This window comes from Oreochromis aureus, linkage group 4, assembly GCF_013358895.1.
Source record: "Oreochromis aureus strain Israel breed Guangdong linkage group 4, ZZ_aureus, whole genome shotgun sequence".
Taxonomy (NCBI): Eukaryota; Metazoa; Chordata; class Actinopteri; order Cichliformes; family Cichlidae; genus Oreochromis; species Oreochromis aureus.
Genome location: NC_052945.1, coordinates 22,315,611 through 22,331,288, shown reverse-complemented (window position 1 = coordinate 22,331,288; position 15,678 = coordinate 22,315,611). Strand labels below are relative to the sequence as shown.

The 15,678-nt window shown below is 37.0% G+C and overlaps 2 gene segments (V, D, J or C); both read left to right on the top strand.

Moving 5' to 3' along the window:
• The first annotated feature begins 2,160 nt into the window (after positions 1-2,160).
• On the top strand, positions 2,161-2,646 carry LOC120440012. The segment is given in 2 exon segments: positions 2,161-2,206; positions 2,318-2,646. Coding segments are annotated over 2 exon segments (375 nt in total).
• A 1,808-nt stretch (positions 2,647-4,454) lies between these two features.
• On the top strand, positions 4,455-4,934 carry LOC120440011. The segment is given in 2 exon segments: positions 4,455-4,520; positions 4,609-4,934. Coding segments are annotated over 2 exon segments (369 nt in total).
• Positions 4,935-15,678: the final 10,744 nt, after the last annotated feature.

Below are 15,678 nucleotides of genomic sequence, written 5' to 3'. Positions count from 1 at the left end.
AGGAAAAGGCCTAGAATGGTTTGGAACTATTTGGAGTGACGCAAGTAGAACTGAATATATTGCCAGTGTGCAAGGACGTATAGAAATCACCAAAGACGACAGCAACAGGATGACATATCTGAGACTGTCCAATCTAAAGCCAGAGGACTCTGCTGTGTATTACTGTGCGACAAACACACAGTGGTTTCTGATATGAGAGAAGCTTTACAAAAACCATAGGCTATATATTTTCATAACAACCTGTAGGGGGCAGTAGATGATTACAAATATTACAACATTTTAAAGAAGACATGATAAGAGTGAGAATATTTATAAAACATTTGTTTTTGAAGATAAGGTGATTCATAAAGAAAATCAATATGAAAAAGTATATAAGCATTAAAACTGAGGGCATGAATAAGTTTAAATTAATCAGTAATTGAAATATGCACATGAGCACATATATCACCATATATTTAATTCATATAACCATAATCATCAGAATGCTGCTCATTCTCCTGACCATTTATATTTGACTTACTGCTGAAGAGATTATTCAGAATATGATACATGTTCTTCTATGTCTGACTGCATGTTTATGAAATGTACTTCTAGATACACAACTGTGAAAACTAATGATAAAAATCAGTATGAAAAAATATGTCAACACTCAAGCAAGAACTCTCTGATCACTGTAAGATTGCAGGGTTTGCAGCTGTGTTCATCTAGCATAGCTCCCCCTAACCAGGAAAATAGCACTGCCAATATCTGTACCACATTACTGGAAAATAGAGAAGGAACTCAAAATGTTTCAGCTTATAGTTTAGAAGTTACAAACAACCATCTCCCATAGAAAGTGAATCTAAGGGAATAAAACCAGTGCTAAACAACTCTAAAAAACAAAAGCATACAATTTGATGCAACATATTTTGTTTTTAGATTCATTTGAATGATACGTGAAACAGACAGTTCAGGCCATTCGTTGTAAAGTCCATCTATCTGCCATCCACAATGATGAATCAACTAAGTAGAACAGAATGATAGATGGATGGATGGAGTTTTAATTCCAGTTGTAATGATTTAAATAATTAATTTAATTGTCAGCAAAATAGATTGAAATGATTCATGAGTTAGCAATCGTCAGCATGAAATCTTTTATTCTAATTTCTTTGACATTCCAGTAAATCCATTTTTATTCATATATTTTTACTTTAAAGCAAATATCATCTAATCATATTTTATATTGTAAGGTAAAATCCTAACAATATTACAAAGAAAAGCCATGACAGTGGCGAAGAAAGAGAAAAAGGACCTCTTGGAAAGCCTGATTCAAGAGGTGCCATTATCTGCAATAACTGGAAAGGATGAAAAAGAGAAACCAAGAGGCGATGAACAATATAAAAAGAGCACTGCAGATTGGGAAAGTCAAATCAGAAGCATAGAGCCCTCGAGCAAGAGCAACCCACTGAAAGGTAGGGCCAAAGAGGAGAGTGGCCAAACTAGAAGAAACAGGAGAAATACATTTAATTTAAAAAGATATTACAATAAAATATTGATCATGAAAAAATCCTTTTGTTGCAAGAGCCATCATATGTCTTGTGAATAAAAGTTTTAAAGTATTTTCTGTGCACTTCATGTTGTAAAATAAATACCCAATATTTTTTTCAAGAGAAATCCAAGTTGACTGAAAGTACAGTAGGGAGAGAATCAAGCTTCCTTTAGTTGAATGAAACCTCCAGGACACCCAGGCTCAGGGAGGGCATCAATCTGCTGTGATCAGGTGCGGTGTGTAAAAAGTCAAGAGAGAAATGAAAATGTTAAAGAGACAATAATTAATACAACCATTAATAGTCGGCAGGTTGGTAGGATGAGATTCAGATGAGATCAGAAACATGCATCTGTGGGCAAGAGATTCCTGGAAAACGATACCCAGAAAAAGAGTGAGTACGATGTCTTTTAATGCTAAAAAACTATTCCCATCAACAAGTGAGTCCATGTTTGGAAGAAAAACTAATGCAGAAGTAAAAGAGTGAATTAAATGCAATGTTTTTATTTTGAGATGCATTTGAATGTTATGTGACCCAGATAGTTTAGCCCCTCCCTATTGAAATTCACATGGCACACTCAGGTTCTTTTAATGACTGGCTCTCAAAGTATTTGCTTCACACCTTCTCTTTCAAGATGTTGCTCAGTTTGTCTGCTCTGCTGACGGTGCTCTGTCTGCCCTGTAAGTTACTAGAATTTATAATACAGAATGTGGAAATTACTCACATGTCCTTGAATTTGTTTCTCACATTACTGATCTTTTTTTATTTATAATTTTCATGTTTTTTGGCAGGTCTGAATGGTCAGGCTATGGAGTCCATTCCCTCCACTCCAGTGTTGAAAAATCCTCAGGAAGCCCTCAGTCTTTCCTGTAGAGGAACTGGTTTCAATTTTGGTGGCTATGGAATGCACTGGATCAGACAATCTGCAGGAAAAGCTTTAGAATGGCTTGGAGTTATTTGGTCTGATGCAAGTAAAACAGTGTATGCGAGCAGTGTGGAAGGACGTATAGAAATCACCAGAGACAACAGCAACAGCATGGTGTATCTGAGACTGTCCAGCCTAAAGCCAGAGGACTCTGCTGTGTATTACTGTGCCAGATACACACAGTGGTGTAAGTAATGAGGGAGGCTTTACAAAAACCTTCAGCCATACAGTTTCACAGGAACCTACAGGGGGCAGTAGATGATCAAGAATATGATGATCAGCTCACTGACACAAATATATATAATATATATTGTGATTCTACAATATATAAAAGCATATTTTGAAAAAACAATTTAAAAGTATTTTCTGATAATAATAAAATAATATGAAAAAATGTATGTAAACTTTTAAGGATAATTTCAGAAGAATATATTGTCAAGATATGTAGTCAAGATTTTAGATTTTTGTTAAATAATATATAATGAAATAATATATGTTTATATATGTTTATGAATTTTCTGAGCTAACACAAGGTATGGCAAACACAGTAAACACAAACACATTTCATCATTATTTATACCATACTCTTTCAGTTATCTAAAGTGTGGTTCACCATCTGTAGAGATAATAGAAAGGTGGAGGTCAACCTGTCAAAAAAGTATCATTTGGTTTTTTCAGTGGCTGATGTCATGAGGTCACAGAAAGACGTGAAGGGACGACAACTGGGATGCTCAGAAAACCCAACTGATGAATGTTGTCAGATCTACTGTGGTTGTGAGTTAAACTTCTAGGAAATAAATACATTTATAAATAAAAGAAAACATTTTTTTTTTATTTTACTTTGGGGTAAAATCAGGAAAAACTAAAATGATGATCTTCGTATTACTAATGAGTGATCAAACCCTGCTGAGTAAAACATGAATGAACATACATATTACTTATATATCTGTCTGTTTGGTTAGCTTGAACATTTCTTTTGATAAACTGATTGATGATGAGGAGGAGCTGATGCAAACTCAGGCTGTTTCCATCTTTGATTATGTGCTGCAGAATATAAAAATGGGCACGACAAGATTGAGCTGCAAAACTGAAGACTGGCAGAAAAATGGCTTTGACGATAAATTCTGATGAGTTTATGGTTGTTTTTCTTTTCTTGTCAATTTACAAGCCAAATAAGAACAGTTTTTTTTTTCAAAAATAAAAGATAAATGTTTTAATTACAGAAGATTGTTTCTGTTTTCTCCAATTGGCTGGTAAGGACATACACTTTGTTAAACAAATGAAAAAAAACAACAAGTACAAAATTCTGAGGAGAAATGCTTGGATTAATGAGTCTTTAACATCTCTGTACTGGTACTGAGAGTCAAACACTGACTGAGTCTGAACCAGTGATTAAAAGGCCTGGAGACTCCCACACACTGACCTGTACATACTCAGGGTTCAGTGGTGATCATCATTATGTATGGATCAGACAGGCTGCTGGAGAAGGACTGGAATGGATCGCTTATAACAGTGATGGCAGCAGCTGTATCCACTACTCTCAGTCAGTCAGAGGCAGATTTACCATCTTCAGAACCAAGGCGAAGAAACACTGTACACAGCTCTTAAAATTAGCAATTTACTTTCACAAAATGACTTCCAACTCAATATAATAAACAATTGAACTGCATTGATCTGTAATAAGGTTATCATTATCCATTCATTCATTTTGGTTGTAATGAATAGAATCCATTTTGATTTACTTTGTTCATACTTTCACAGTACTCAACAGGCAACTTATGTTGCCTAAAAAACATAATCTAATGCTTCATTCTTCTTCAAATAAATCTGTTTTTAAAGTTACATTTCAGTTTCTCACCTCTCCAAACTCTCTGTTAGCAAAGCGGTAACGCATGTTTCTGTTATAACCTGACAGTTTCCATGTGTATGCAAAGTGAACTTCCTCTCAGTTTGAAATAAAGACTTGAAATCAGTCCGTCAGTTTCATCAGATGAGAAGCTCCCGTCAGATCACCTTCAGCACCATCATGTTCTCTGTAGCTCTGCTGCTGCTGCTGGCTGCTGGATCCTGTGAGTCTCACAGAACACAAACACTGACAGCATGGACACCACACACTGTTACTTTTATAGAACCACATTCAACATGTTTTCTCCACAGGTGTGAAGTGTGAACAGCTGACACAGCCAGCCTCTGTGATTGTGCAGCCAGGTCAGCGTCTGACCATCACCTGTCAGGTCTCTTATTCTATGGGCAGCTACTACACAGCTTGGATCCGACAGCCTGCAGGGAAAGGACTGGAGTGGATTGGGATGAAAAGTACTGGATATTCATACTATAAAGATTCACTAAAGAGCAAGTTCAGCATTGATTTGGACACTTCAAGCAGGACAGTGACTTTAAACGGACAGAATATGCAGCCTGAAGACACTGCTGTGTATTACTGTGCCCGATACCACAGTAACACAAAGCAGCAGCAGAGCTGAACAAAAACCTCTCAGTGGCTGAGCAGTTGTAGCATGAAGCCACCAGAGGAGGAGCTCTTAGACCAATAATGTATTCAAAAGTGTTTCTGTGGGAAGGAAAAACTCTTCAGTTTGAGGGGAAATTTCTTTCTTCCATTTGCGCAACATCTCTAAAATTAGAAATATCCTGTCTCAGAGTGATGCTGAAAAACTAGTTCATGCATTTATTACTTCCAGGCTGGACTACAGTAATTCACTATTATCAGGAAGTCCTAAAAACTCGCTGAAAAGCCTTCAGCTAATCCAAAATGCTGCAGCAAGAGTACTGACAGGGACTAGAAAGAGAGAGCATATTTCTCCTGTTTTGGCTTCCCTTCATTGGCTTCCTGTTAAATCCAGAATTGAATTCAAAATCCTGCTCCTCACATACAAGGTCTTAAATAATCAGGCCCCATCTTATCTTAATGACCTTGTAGTACCATATCACCCTATTAGAGCACTTCGCTCTCGCTCTGCAGGCCTACTTGTTGTTCCTAGAGTATTTAAAAGTAGAATGGGAGGCAGAGCCTTCAGTTTTCAGGCCCCTCTTCTGTGGAACCAACTTCCAGTTTGGATTCGGGAGACAGACACTATCTCTACTTTCAAGATTAGGCTTAAAACTTTCCTTTTTGCTAAAGCATATAGTTAGGGCTGGACCAGGTGACCCTGAATCCTCCCTTAGTTATGCTGCAATAGACGTAGGCTGCCGGGGATTCCCATGATGCATTGAGTTTTTCCTTCCAGTCACCTTTCTCACTCACTATGTGCTAATAGACCTCTCTGCATCGAATCATATCTGTTATTAATCTCTGTCTCTCTTCCACAGCATGTCTTTCATCCTGTTTTCCTTCTTTCACCCCAACCGGTCGCAGCAGATGGCCGCCCCTCCCTGAGCCTGGTTCTGCTGGAGGTTTCTTCCTGTTAAAAGGGAGTTTTTCCTTCCCACTGTCGCCAAAGTGCTTGCTCATAGGGGGTCATATGATTGTTGGCTTTTTCTCTGTATTTATTATTGTGCTATCTACTGTACAATATAAAGCGCCTTGAGGCGACTTTTGTTGTGATTTGGCGCTATATAAATAAAATTGAATTGAATTGAATTGAATTGAAATTCTAAAAAACTGATTTTGAAAGATCTTGATATAGCTCTTAAATAAAATGTCATGGCATGAATAAGCTTTACTGCCTTCTTTAATGAAATGTTTTCAGACAGACTGAGGTTCATGGTGTGATCACTACCTTCAATGAAGTAGTAGTAGCAACAAATGTTACCAACACCAATTCAGATGAAGCAAGCTGATCTCCAACTATGATTAACCACCACAGTAGACTGCGCAGAGACAAATGAATGAGAAATTATGTGTTTGAAATACAGACACTAATTATTGCTGTTTGTCTGTAAGAAACGAGGGTCAAGCACTTAACCAGTGTTTAAAAAACCTGGAGAATCTCACAGAGTGACCTGTAAATACTCAGGGTCTAGTGGTGATATTATTGCTGCTTGGATCAGATATTCTGGTGGAAAAGGACCAATATATAACTGATATTTAAGTAGGAAATGAAACTCTTGACATTCAGAATTTGTTTTGACTGAGTCTGTAAGACTGATAAATACAGATCTGAAACCTGAGCTGGAGAAGATCAACATAAGCATGGACAGAGCAGAGAATCACAGAGTGTGCGCCCACCCCAACCCTGAACTCTTGTAAGGCGAAGGTAGTAAACACTGAGCACATGTTACTGGAGACAGGTATTCAATAAAGTGAATGTGTCCAGAGTTTAGTAGTTAAAAAAACACATATGCTGCAGTAACTGAGCCCATGTTTGGAAGCAAAGAAAAAAAATAAAGAAAAAAATCAATCAATTTAATGTAATATTATTATTTTGAGGTACCTCTGAATACATTTTAGCCCTTCCATAGTAAAATCCCGAAACCAGATTTCTGTCCTGTTGCTGAACTGCTGTCCTCTCAAAGCACTTCCATCACACCCTGACTTTCCAGATGATGCTGAGACTGTCTGCTATGATGACAGTGCTCTGTCTTCCCTGTAATTTGGTTTATGGTAGAATGCCCTAACTACATTTTTCATTCCTATTAATTTATTAAATCATTTTCATTTATTTTACCTCTGTTTCTTTGTGCAAATGTGAATGGTCAGGCTATTGAGTCCATTCACTCCAGTGTTAATAAAACCCCAGGAAACCATCAGTATTCCCTGTAGAGAACCTGGTTTCAGTTTTGGTGTAAATGGCATCTGATGAGCACACTTCTCTGACTTCAAGTTGGAAAACATCAGGTATGTCATACTTTTGCTGTCATCTCGACTGACTTCTATACGTCCTCTCAAACTGCTCACATATCTGTTATCACTGGAAGGTCTGTGGCCAACACCTATCCATTTCAGTCCTCTCCCTGGTTGTTGTCTTATCCAGTGCATAGTACAGCAGGTAAATGCGAAACCAGATCCTCTACAGGAGAGACTGAGAGTCTCCCCAGGCTGTTTCACTACAGGACTGGAAGGAATGGACTCCATAGTCTGACCTGTAACACCTGAGGAGATGGTAAATGATGAAACAATAAGAAGGAGAATCCTCACTGACACAAAAACACTTGTGATATTACAATATATAAAAGCATATTTTCTGATACTAATAAAATAATATGAAAAAATGTATGTAAACTTTTAAGGATAATTTCAGAAGAATACATAGTCAAGATATGTAGTCAAGATTTTAGATTTAAATAAAAAACAAATGTCCAGTAGTTTTTACATGAGCACACTGATGTTTGTTAAATAATATATAATGAAATAATATATGTTTATATATGTTTATGTATTTTTCTAACACAAGGTATGGCAAACACAGTAAACGCAAACACATTTCATCATTATTTATACCATACTCTTTCAGTTATCTAAAGTGTGGTTCACCATCTGTAGAGATGATAGAAAGGTGGAGGTCAACCTGTCAAAAAAGTATCATTTGGTTTTTTCAGTGGCTGATGTCATGAGATCACGGAAAGACGTGAAGGAACGACAACTGGGATGCTCAGAAAACCCAACTGCACTAATTTGTACTGATGAATGTTGTCAGATCTACTGTGGTTGTGAGTTAAACTTCTAGGAAATAAATACATTTATAAATAAATGAAAACTTTTTTTTATTTTACTTTGGGGTAAAATCAGGAAAAACTAAAACAATGATCTTTGTATTACTAATGAGTGATCAAACCCTGCTGAGTAAAACATGAATGAACATACATATTACTTGTATATCTGTCTGTTTGTTTTCTTTTGATAAACTGATTGATGATGAGGAGGAGCTGATGCAAACTCAGGCTGTTTCCATCTTTGAATATGTGCTGCAGAATATAAAAATGGGCACGACAAGATTGAGCTGCAAAACTGAAGACTGGCAGAAAAATGGCTTTGATGATAAATTCTGATGAGTTTATGGTTGTTTTTCTTTTCCTGTCAATTTACGAGCCGAGTAAGAACAGATTTTTTTCAAAAATAAAAGATAAATGTTTTAATTTCAGAAGATTGTTTCTGTTTTTTCAATTGACTGGTAAGGACATACACTTTGTTAAACAAAGGGAAAAAAACAAGCACAAAATTCTGAGGAGAAATGCTTGGATTAATGAGCCTTTAACATCTCTGTACTGGTACTGAGAGTCAAACACTGACTGAGTCTGAACCAGTGATTAAAAGGCCTGGAGACTCCCACAGACTGACCTGTATATACTCAGGGTTCAGTGGTGATGATCATTATGTTTGGATCAGACAGGCTGCTGGAGAAGGACTGGAATGGATTGCTTATATCAGTGGTGGCAGCATCTATATCCACTACTCTCAGTCAGTCAGAGGCCGCTTCACCATCTCCAGAGACAACAGCAGAAAGCAGGTGTATCTGCAGATGAACAGCTTGACGACTGAGGATTCTGATATTATTACATTTCTGTAGATTTACAGTATATTTTCTGTACTACTTACGGACATTTCCTTCACCTAAAATGGAAAACTCAGTCAATTCACTGTATATTTTCTGTATATTTAACAGATATTTTCCTATAATGAATTAATATTTAATATTTCCTATAATGTTTATATTACCAGGGGCTTCTTTTCACTCTAACTAATTCCTTTTACTCTCTTCAAGTCAAAAACTGTACAAAAATATAATTACAGCATCCATCTAGTCATAAAATGACTAAACAGACTAATACATGAACCAAATAACTTACAGTCTTTAAAATTTGAGCTTTTTTATTTTCCTTGAAACATGTACTCTTGTAAATGCTTTCATATACATTCAAGTAGCTTCAAAGTGTTTTCTTCAAACAGGATGCCTGACAAACAGAATTCTTAACAATATTTGCACATTTATCAATATTTGTACCTTTAGGTTAGAATGACTGGTGTGGCTGTTTTGCCTCAGGCGAGCAGTTAAGTTGTGGTTTACGTCCATGTGTGTCCAATCATGACACAGTATACATATGTAGTCAGTTATAGCCAAAAACTCACCTTTGATTATCGACTTCACTTCGTTAATAATTCAAACATTTGTCCTAGATTATCACTGTGGGGTCTTTACCTTACAACATAATGTGCATTGCGACATGAATTATTTGTTAAGTGGTGCTATATGAATAAAACTGAACAGATTTACAGAAGGTCTTCCTAAAATTTAGGTTTATTAAAACAAATCAGATGGATGAACATGTCCCTCTCAGCAGAGGGCTGACAGGACTTTCCCCCCATATAATAAATAAATAAACTGAATAAAAATAGATGAAGATAAATTATTATGATTACCTGCATTTATCTAGTGTAAGTACAAGAATTCCCAGCTTCTGACTGGCTCATGCAGTCACATGGGGAGAAAAGGAGGTTGTTGTGTTGAAGTGTAAGAAGAGTAAAGGTGCTCCTAAGTAAGCTGTCTCCATCTTTATGTTCATAATAGTTATGAGAGATTCAGTGTCATTGAAAAATTTTAATCTAGGTTTTCACTGATGCTTAGTGAACACTGACAGATGTGTGGCATATAATGAATGTGAAAAGAAACAAAAGAGCAAAATAAATTTTGCAGTGTTAAAAGTAACTGTTTCATTAGGATCAGTACAAGGAACAACTATCAATAAAATAAGCTGTATAACATTCATTGAACACTAAATATAATTTTGTTCTTCTCTACTCTCTCATCCTGTTGTACAAACTGACAGAAGCCTCCTTTGTTTATTTTTTTTATTTATTGACTCACATCAAGTGGAGAGGCCAAAATAATTGGAATAACACTGTTTAATTTGATTCAGTTCAATTCAATTTAATTCAATTGTAGGTAAAGACCCAACAACAATAAAGAGAAAACAAAAAAACCCTAAAACCCAACAATCAGATGACCCCCTTTTTAACAGGAAGAAACCTCCGGCAGAACCAAGCTCAGGAAGGTGCGATCATCTGCTGTGACTTGCTGGGTGTGAGAGGAGGAAGACAGGATGAAGACATGCTGTGGAAGAGAACCAGAGATTAAAGTTAGAATTAAATGCAACAGTAATCTTTAAAAAATGCAAATAATCTTAAAAGCAGAGAGCATGTCAATCCCAAATCCAGTCTGGGGACTGGCTCACAAAAGAGAAACCTTGAAGCTGATGGCTCTGCTGTCATGGTCCGGGTGAGCGGCTGCTGCTTTTTCTCTGCCTGTTGTGTTTCTCCTGGATCGGCCCGAGGGCAGAGCTCTGGCCTCTTCCACTCAACTGTCTCTCATCTGCAGTAATCAACCAGGCTGCAGTCTATCTTTCTTCCCAAGTCCATTAGCTAACATGCTGTACCAGGCCTCATGCTCCTTGTGAATTTCTATGCTTTTGATTGTGAACTTAGGTTGTTTCCTTCTGTCTATAGCTGTTACCAAGCCACCATTCAACCTATCAGCAGTTTGCAGACTGACGCTGGATTTTCCACCACTGTCTCACTGCCTCTCTACAAGAATTCAGATGTGTCCTCCTGCATAATGGACAGGAACTGATATTGTAGCACCTCAATCACTACTGACACTTACTGACACCATCACTTTATCAATGCTGATCATCATGCCCTTTTGTTGCTAAAGTATTTATACCTATATTTATACCTACGTTCTATACTAAACGTTCCATACTCCATACTGTTACTCAGATTGTTGCACTCTATTTATTGTATTATTTTAGCACTTTTTATTCTGTTTTGTTCTTAAAAAAACAACCAAAAAAACCCATTTATTTATTACTTTTTAAATTCTGTTTCTTTTCACTCCGGGATCGTGTGTACGTAATTTCGTTCCACCTAATGTAAACATGTGATTCGAATGACAATAAAACTCTTTGAATCCTTGAATGAAGTGTAAGACTCAAGAAGACTACATTAAACTCAGAAATCAGCTTTATTTGCTGGACAGCAAAAGGAACAGAAAACTAATTAGACTGGGAATCATAACAAGGCTTAACAGGCAGACAGAACACACAGCCGGGTATGAGGGTATGACGCGACACCAAGCAGCAGACAGAGAACTAAAATACACAGCGGAGCAATCAGAAATGGGAGACAGAAGGGAAACACAACTGGGACTACTTAGGCAGGACAAGACGAGTTAAGTGAAACTATACACACTACCTAAGCACACGAGACTATCAAAGTAAGACAGGAAATACAAAGCGTACAAAAAGACACAGACCCCGAGACATGAACTTAGCACCACGACATAACTGACATGGTATCAGAGGGCACAAGAGAGACAGACTAGACACTGAACAGAGGGAGCACGGGAACCAAAACCTTAGAACTAGAAAATCTTAACAAGAATTAAACTGAAACATAAGACAATATTAATCAAAACAAAACCACTGAGTCATTAGACTCAGGACCAGACAGAAATTCTCCATAGAAGCAAGAGTACATTTAGTGCCTGAGTAGTGCACATACATGAATGAGGAAAGCAGTTCTGATCGGGCTGTGGTGTGACGGGGTCGCCAAAAAGTGACCACGTCTCTTTTCAGTCTTCAAAGAATTTAACTTTGGAGGCCAAAAAGTGGATGGAGCAGAATCAACAGCAGGGCTGGTAAGATTTAGTTGACGACTTTGGTCTACACATGGAGAGGAGAGCTGCTGAGACTGTTTGTAAGTGACAGGGTAAAAAGTATTACAGTTTACCATCTGCTGAGAAAACAACAGAGAGCAGCTGACAGAGACACGCATGGAGACACAAACCATTAGGAAACCTGAACAAAAACGCCACAAACACTAAATATCTCATCCAACACTTACTTCCATGAGATAATAGAAAATGCTCTGTAATGTAATCTTTACTCATTTGTAAGAAAAAAAAAACAAAAAAAAACCAAACAACAAAAAATGTGTTAAAAATGCAATACTCCTAAACCATGCATAAGTCCTGGTCTTAGAATTTTGTGCTGATTTTGAGTTTTGAATTTTAAATATATCTGAGTTTGAAAATTTGTTTGAGTTTATTTAGGTTTTATTTAATTTTAGCCTTTAGAGTTTGGATTTTTATGTTAAGCTGAATGTCTGTTTTGATATCTCTATTATTGTAACATGCTGAGTGACAGTTTTAATGTATTTTATTTTTTTGTGGAGGTTTAGATGTTTGATAAAATGGTTTCCCGATTTAGCGCTGGTTTTTAAGCAACAGCCATTGTTGTAGTTGTGAAACTTTTTCAGAGATGCCGTCAACATGAGCTTTAACAGTAACAAGTCACAATGTCCCCACAGTATTAAAAACCTTCATAGAACATGTGTTTAATAATTAGCACTTATGGAGATTTTTACTAATGTATCAGAAATTAACACATTTTGAGAGAAAATTATTATCTATTATTTCATAAATAATAAACATAATTTGCACATTTATAAGATTTACCTGACTAATATAAGTGATGTGCAGAGGATTGTGTGACATGACATGTGTTCCTCTTTGAGGAGAAGAAACTGATGCAAATTCAGATTTTTACATACGTGCTGCCAAATATAACACAAGGACTACATGGTTGATTTACACGACTGTAGACTGAGCAGAGAGAGATGACTATTACAATGAACTGTCCTGAGATTACCTTTGTTTTTCTTATAGTGTCAGTTTACTGGGCTGGTAAGGACAGCACATTTCTTTTGCAAACATTATGAAATGTTTGAAATAAAGAAGCTAATTTTGTTTTTGTCTGTAGGTACTGAGGGTCAAACACTGACTCAGTCTGAATCAGTGATTAAAAGGCCTGGAGACTCCCACAGACTGACCTGTACATACTCAGGGTTCGGTTGGGATATTCATGCTGCTTGGATCAGACAGGCTGCTGGAAAGCGACCGGAGTGGGTTGGTTGGATCCACTCTAATGGTAATGAGATCTCCTACTCTCAGTCATTCAGAGGCCGGTTTACCATCTCCAGAGACAACAGCAGAAAGCAGTTGTATCTGCAGATGAACAGCTTGACGACTGAGGATTCAGCTGTTTATTATTGTGCCCAAGAGCCACAGTATCACAAACCATCAGCAGAGCTGAACAAAAACCTCTTAATGCCTGAACAGTTATAACATGAAACTACCAGAGGAGGAGCTCTAAGATAACTGATTATTATTTAAGGGAAAGAAATGATAGAGGTATTGGTTGAGCAAATGGAAATTCTGATACATAGTCTTATACTTATGGGTTATGTAACTATAACACTGGGACTTTGTGGTGGATTTACAGCACTGCAGACTGGACAGAGAGACATGACTTTTACAATGAACAGTTCTGGATTTGGGTTTGTTTTTCCTATCCTGTCAGTTTATTGGGCTGGTAAGGACAAAGTATTCTTTTGCTATCATTATGAATTTATATGCTTGAAATAAGAAGCTAATTATTTGTTTATCAGGTACTGAGGGTCAAACACTAACTCAGTCTGAATCAGTGGTTAAAAGGCCACAGACTGATCTCTACATACTCAGGTTTCAGTAATTATAGTAATGTTTGGATCAGACAGATTGCTTGAAAAGGACTAGTGGACTGCTTAAATTGCTTATGATAGTAGTAGCACCCACTGCTCTCAGTCATTCAGAGGACGGTTTAACATCTCCAGAGACAACTCTTCTGTCACTGGTCCACCTTGTCAGAAGAGGAAGCAATGCCGTAAAAAAACTCAAAAACACAGACACAAAAAACACAACACATTTAGAGAAATAAACTGCACTTTGACATCATCAACACGCTGAAAGAAACAATAAAAGTCCAAAGGCATGAAAAACACCTAGGATCAGAGGAGTAACCATTTTGATGATATTTTGTTCGTAATTACATCTACTGTATGTAACCCAAGTACACCTTACTACTCTAGGTTAGGGGAGAAGCTGGATATGTGTAAAAATAATCAAAACACAGGAATTTCAGTTAACTGTGGCTTTATCAACAGGTAATAGGTTCATAACAGAAATTACAACCTGGGCCTTTCATAAAATGAAATAAAATTAAAAGTCATTGTCCTTAATTATTTGAATTGTCCCTTTAAAAGGTATTTGGTTAGGTTGGAACCTTATCTTCAGTTTGTTTCTCAGAGTTATAGAAGGTCGATGGTCAGTCAAGTCAGAGAACAGATCAGCTGATCTGTCAGTCAGCAATTTATGCACTGCCCCCAAAAATATAAAAATCAAATTCAGCAACGTCACAAGTAGAGAGGTTGCAGCCTAGAGCAGTTTCACACCTGCTGGAGTGCACTCTTTTTGTGTGTCCACTGTTGCCAGTCAGGATGACTGGTGGAATCCTACCAGAAACCAGACAAATCATTTGCCGTCTTACTGGTTGTGCAGATCTGGATCCTGGAGATCACACTGGGAGGCTAATGAATTAGACATCTAATTCATATATTTAAAATTTATATGTGAAGTATTTCAGCATAAGTTCAACATCACTTTGCCATCAAAATAGAGAATGTTCAGTTTTTGTTTGTTTTTAAATAAAGATCCTTTTTGTAGATTTATCTTTTTCTTTTTGTTTAAACACAGATTCAGTATTGAATGTGTTGTCTCAACAGGTGTAAAGTGTGAGCAATTGACACAGCCAGCCTCTGTTTGTGCAGTCAGGTCACCATAACATGACCATCACCTGTCACATGTCTTATCTGTGAGCAGCTGGGGGACTCGTTGCAGCAGATACGACATCATCGTATGTGCTGCATCGGCAACGTGGAGATGTGGAATTAATGACATAACAATAATTACCTTTAGACTGCAATAAAGTAAAAATCACATATGACATTTCATTAAGAAAACGTTAAGTATATGAGTGAAGCATTTCAACTAAACTTCTGCAACTTTAGAAATGATTTTGTTTTGTTATTTCCAAAGAAATCAGAGCAATATTCCTGGAACATACACACTGAAGAAGAGGATGTGTGTTTGTCTTTGAGGAGGAGGAGCTGATGCAAACTATGATCTCTACCATGTTTGAAGACATGATGCAGAATATAAGACAGGGAATACATGATTAACCACCACTGTGCTCAGAGCAGAGACAAATGGCCTTTGCAATGAATCATCCTGAGTTTATGGTTGTTTTTCTAATCCTTTCAATTTACTGGCCTGGTAAGGAAAGTGCAGTCGTTTTACTACATTGTTGTGAAAGTGAAATGATATGCTTGGAAAATAGTCACTAATTATTCTTGTTTGTCTGTAGGTACTGAGAGTCAAACACTGACTGAGTCTGAAT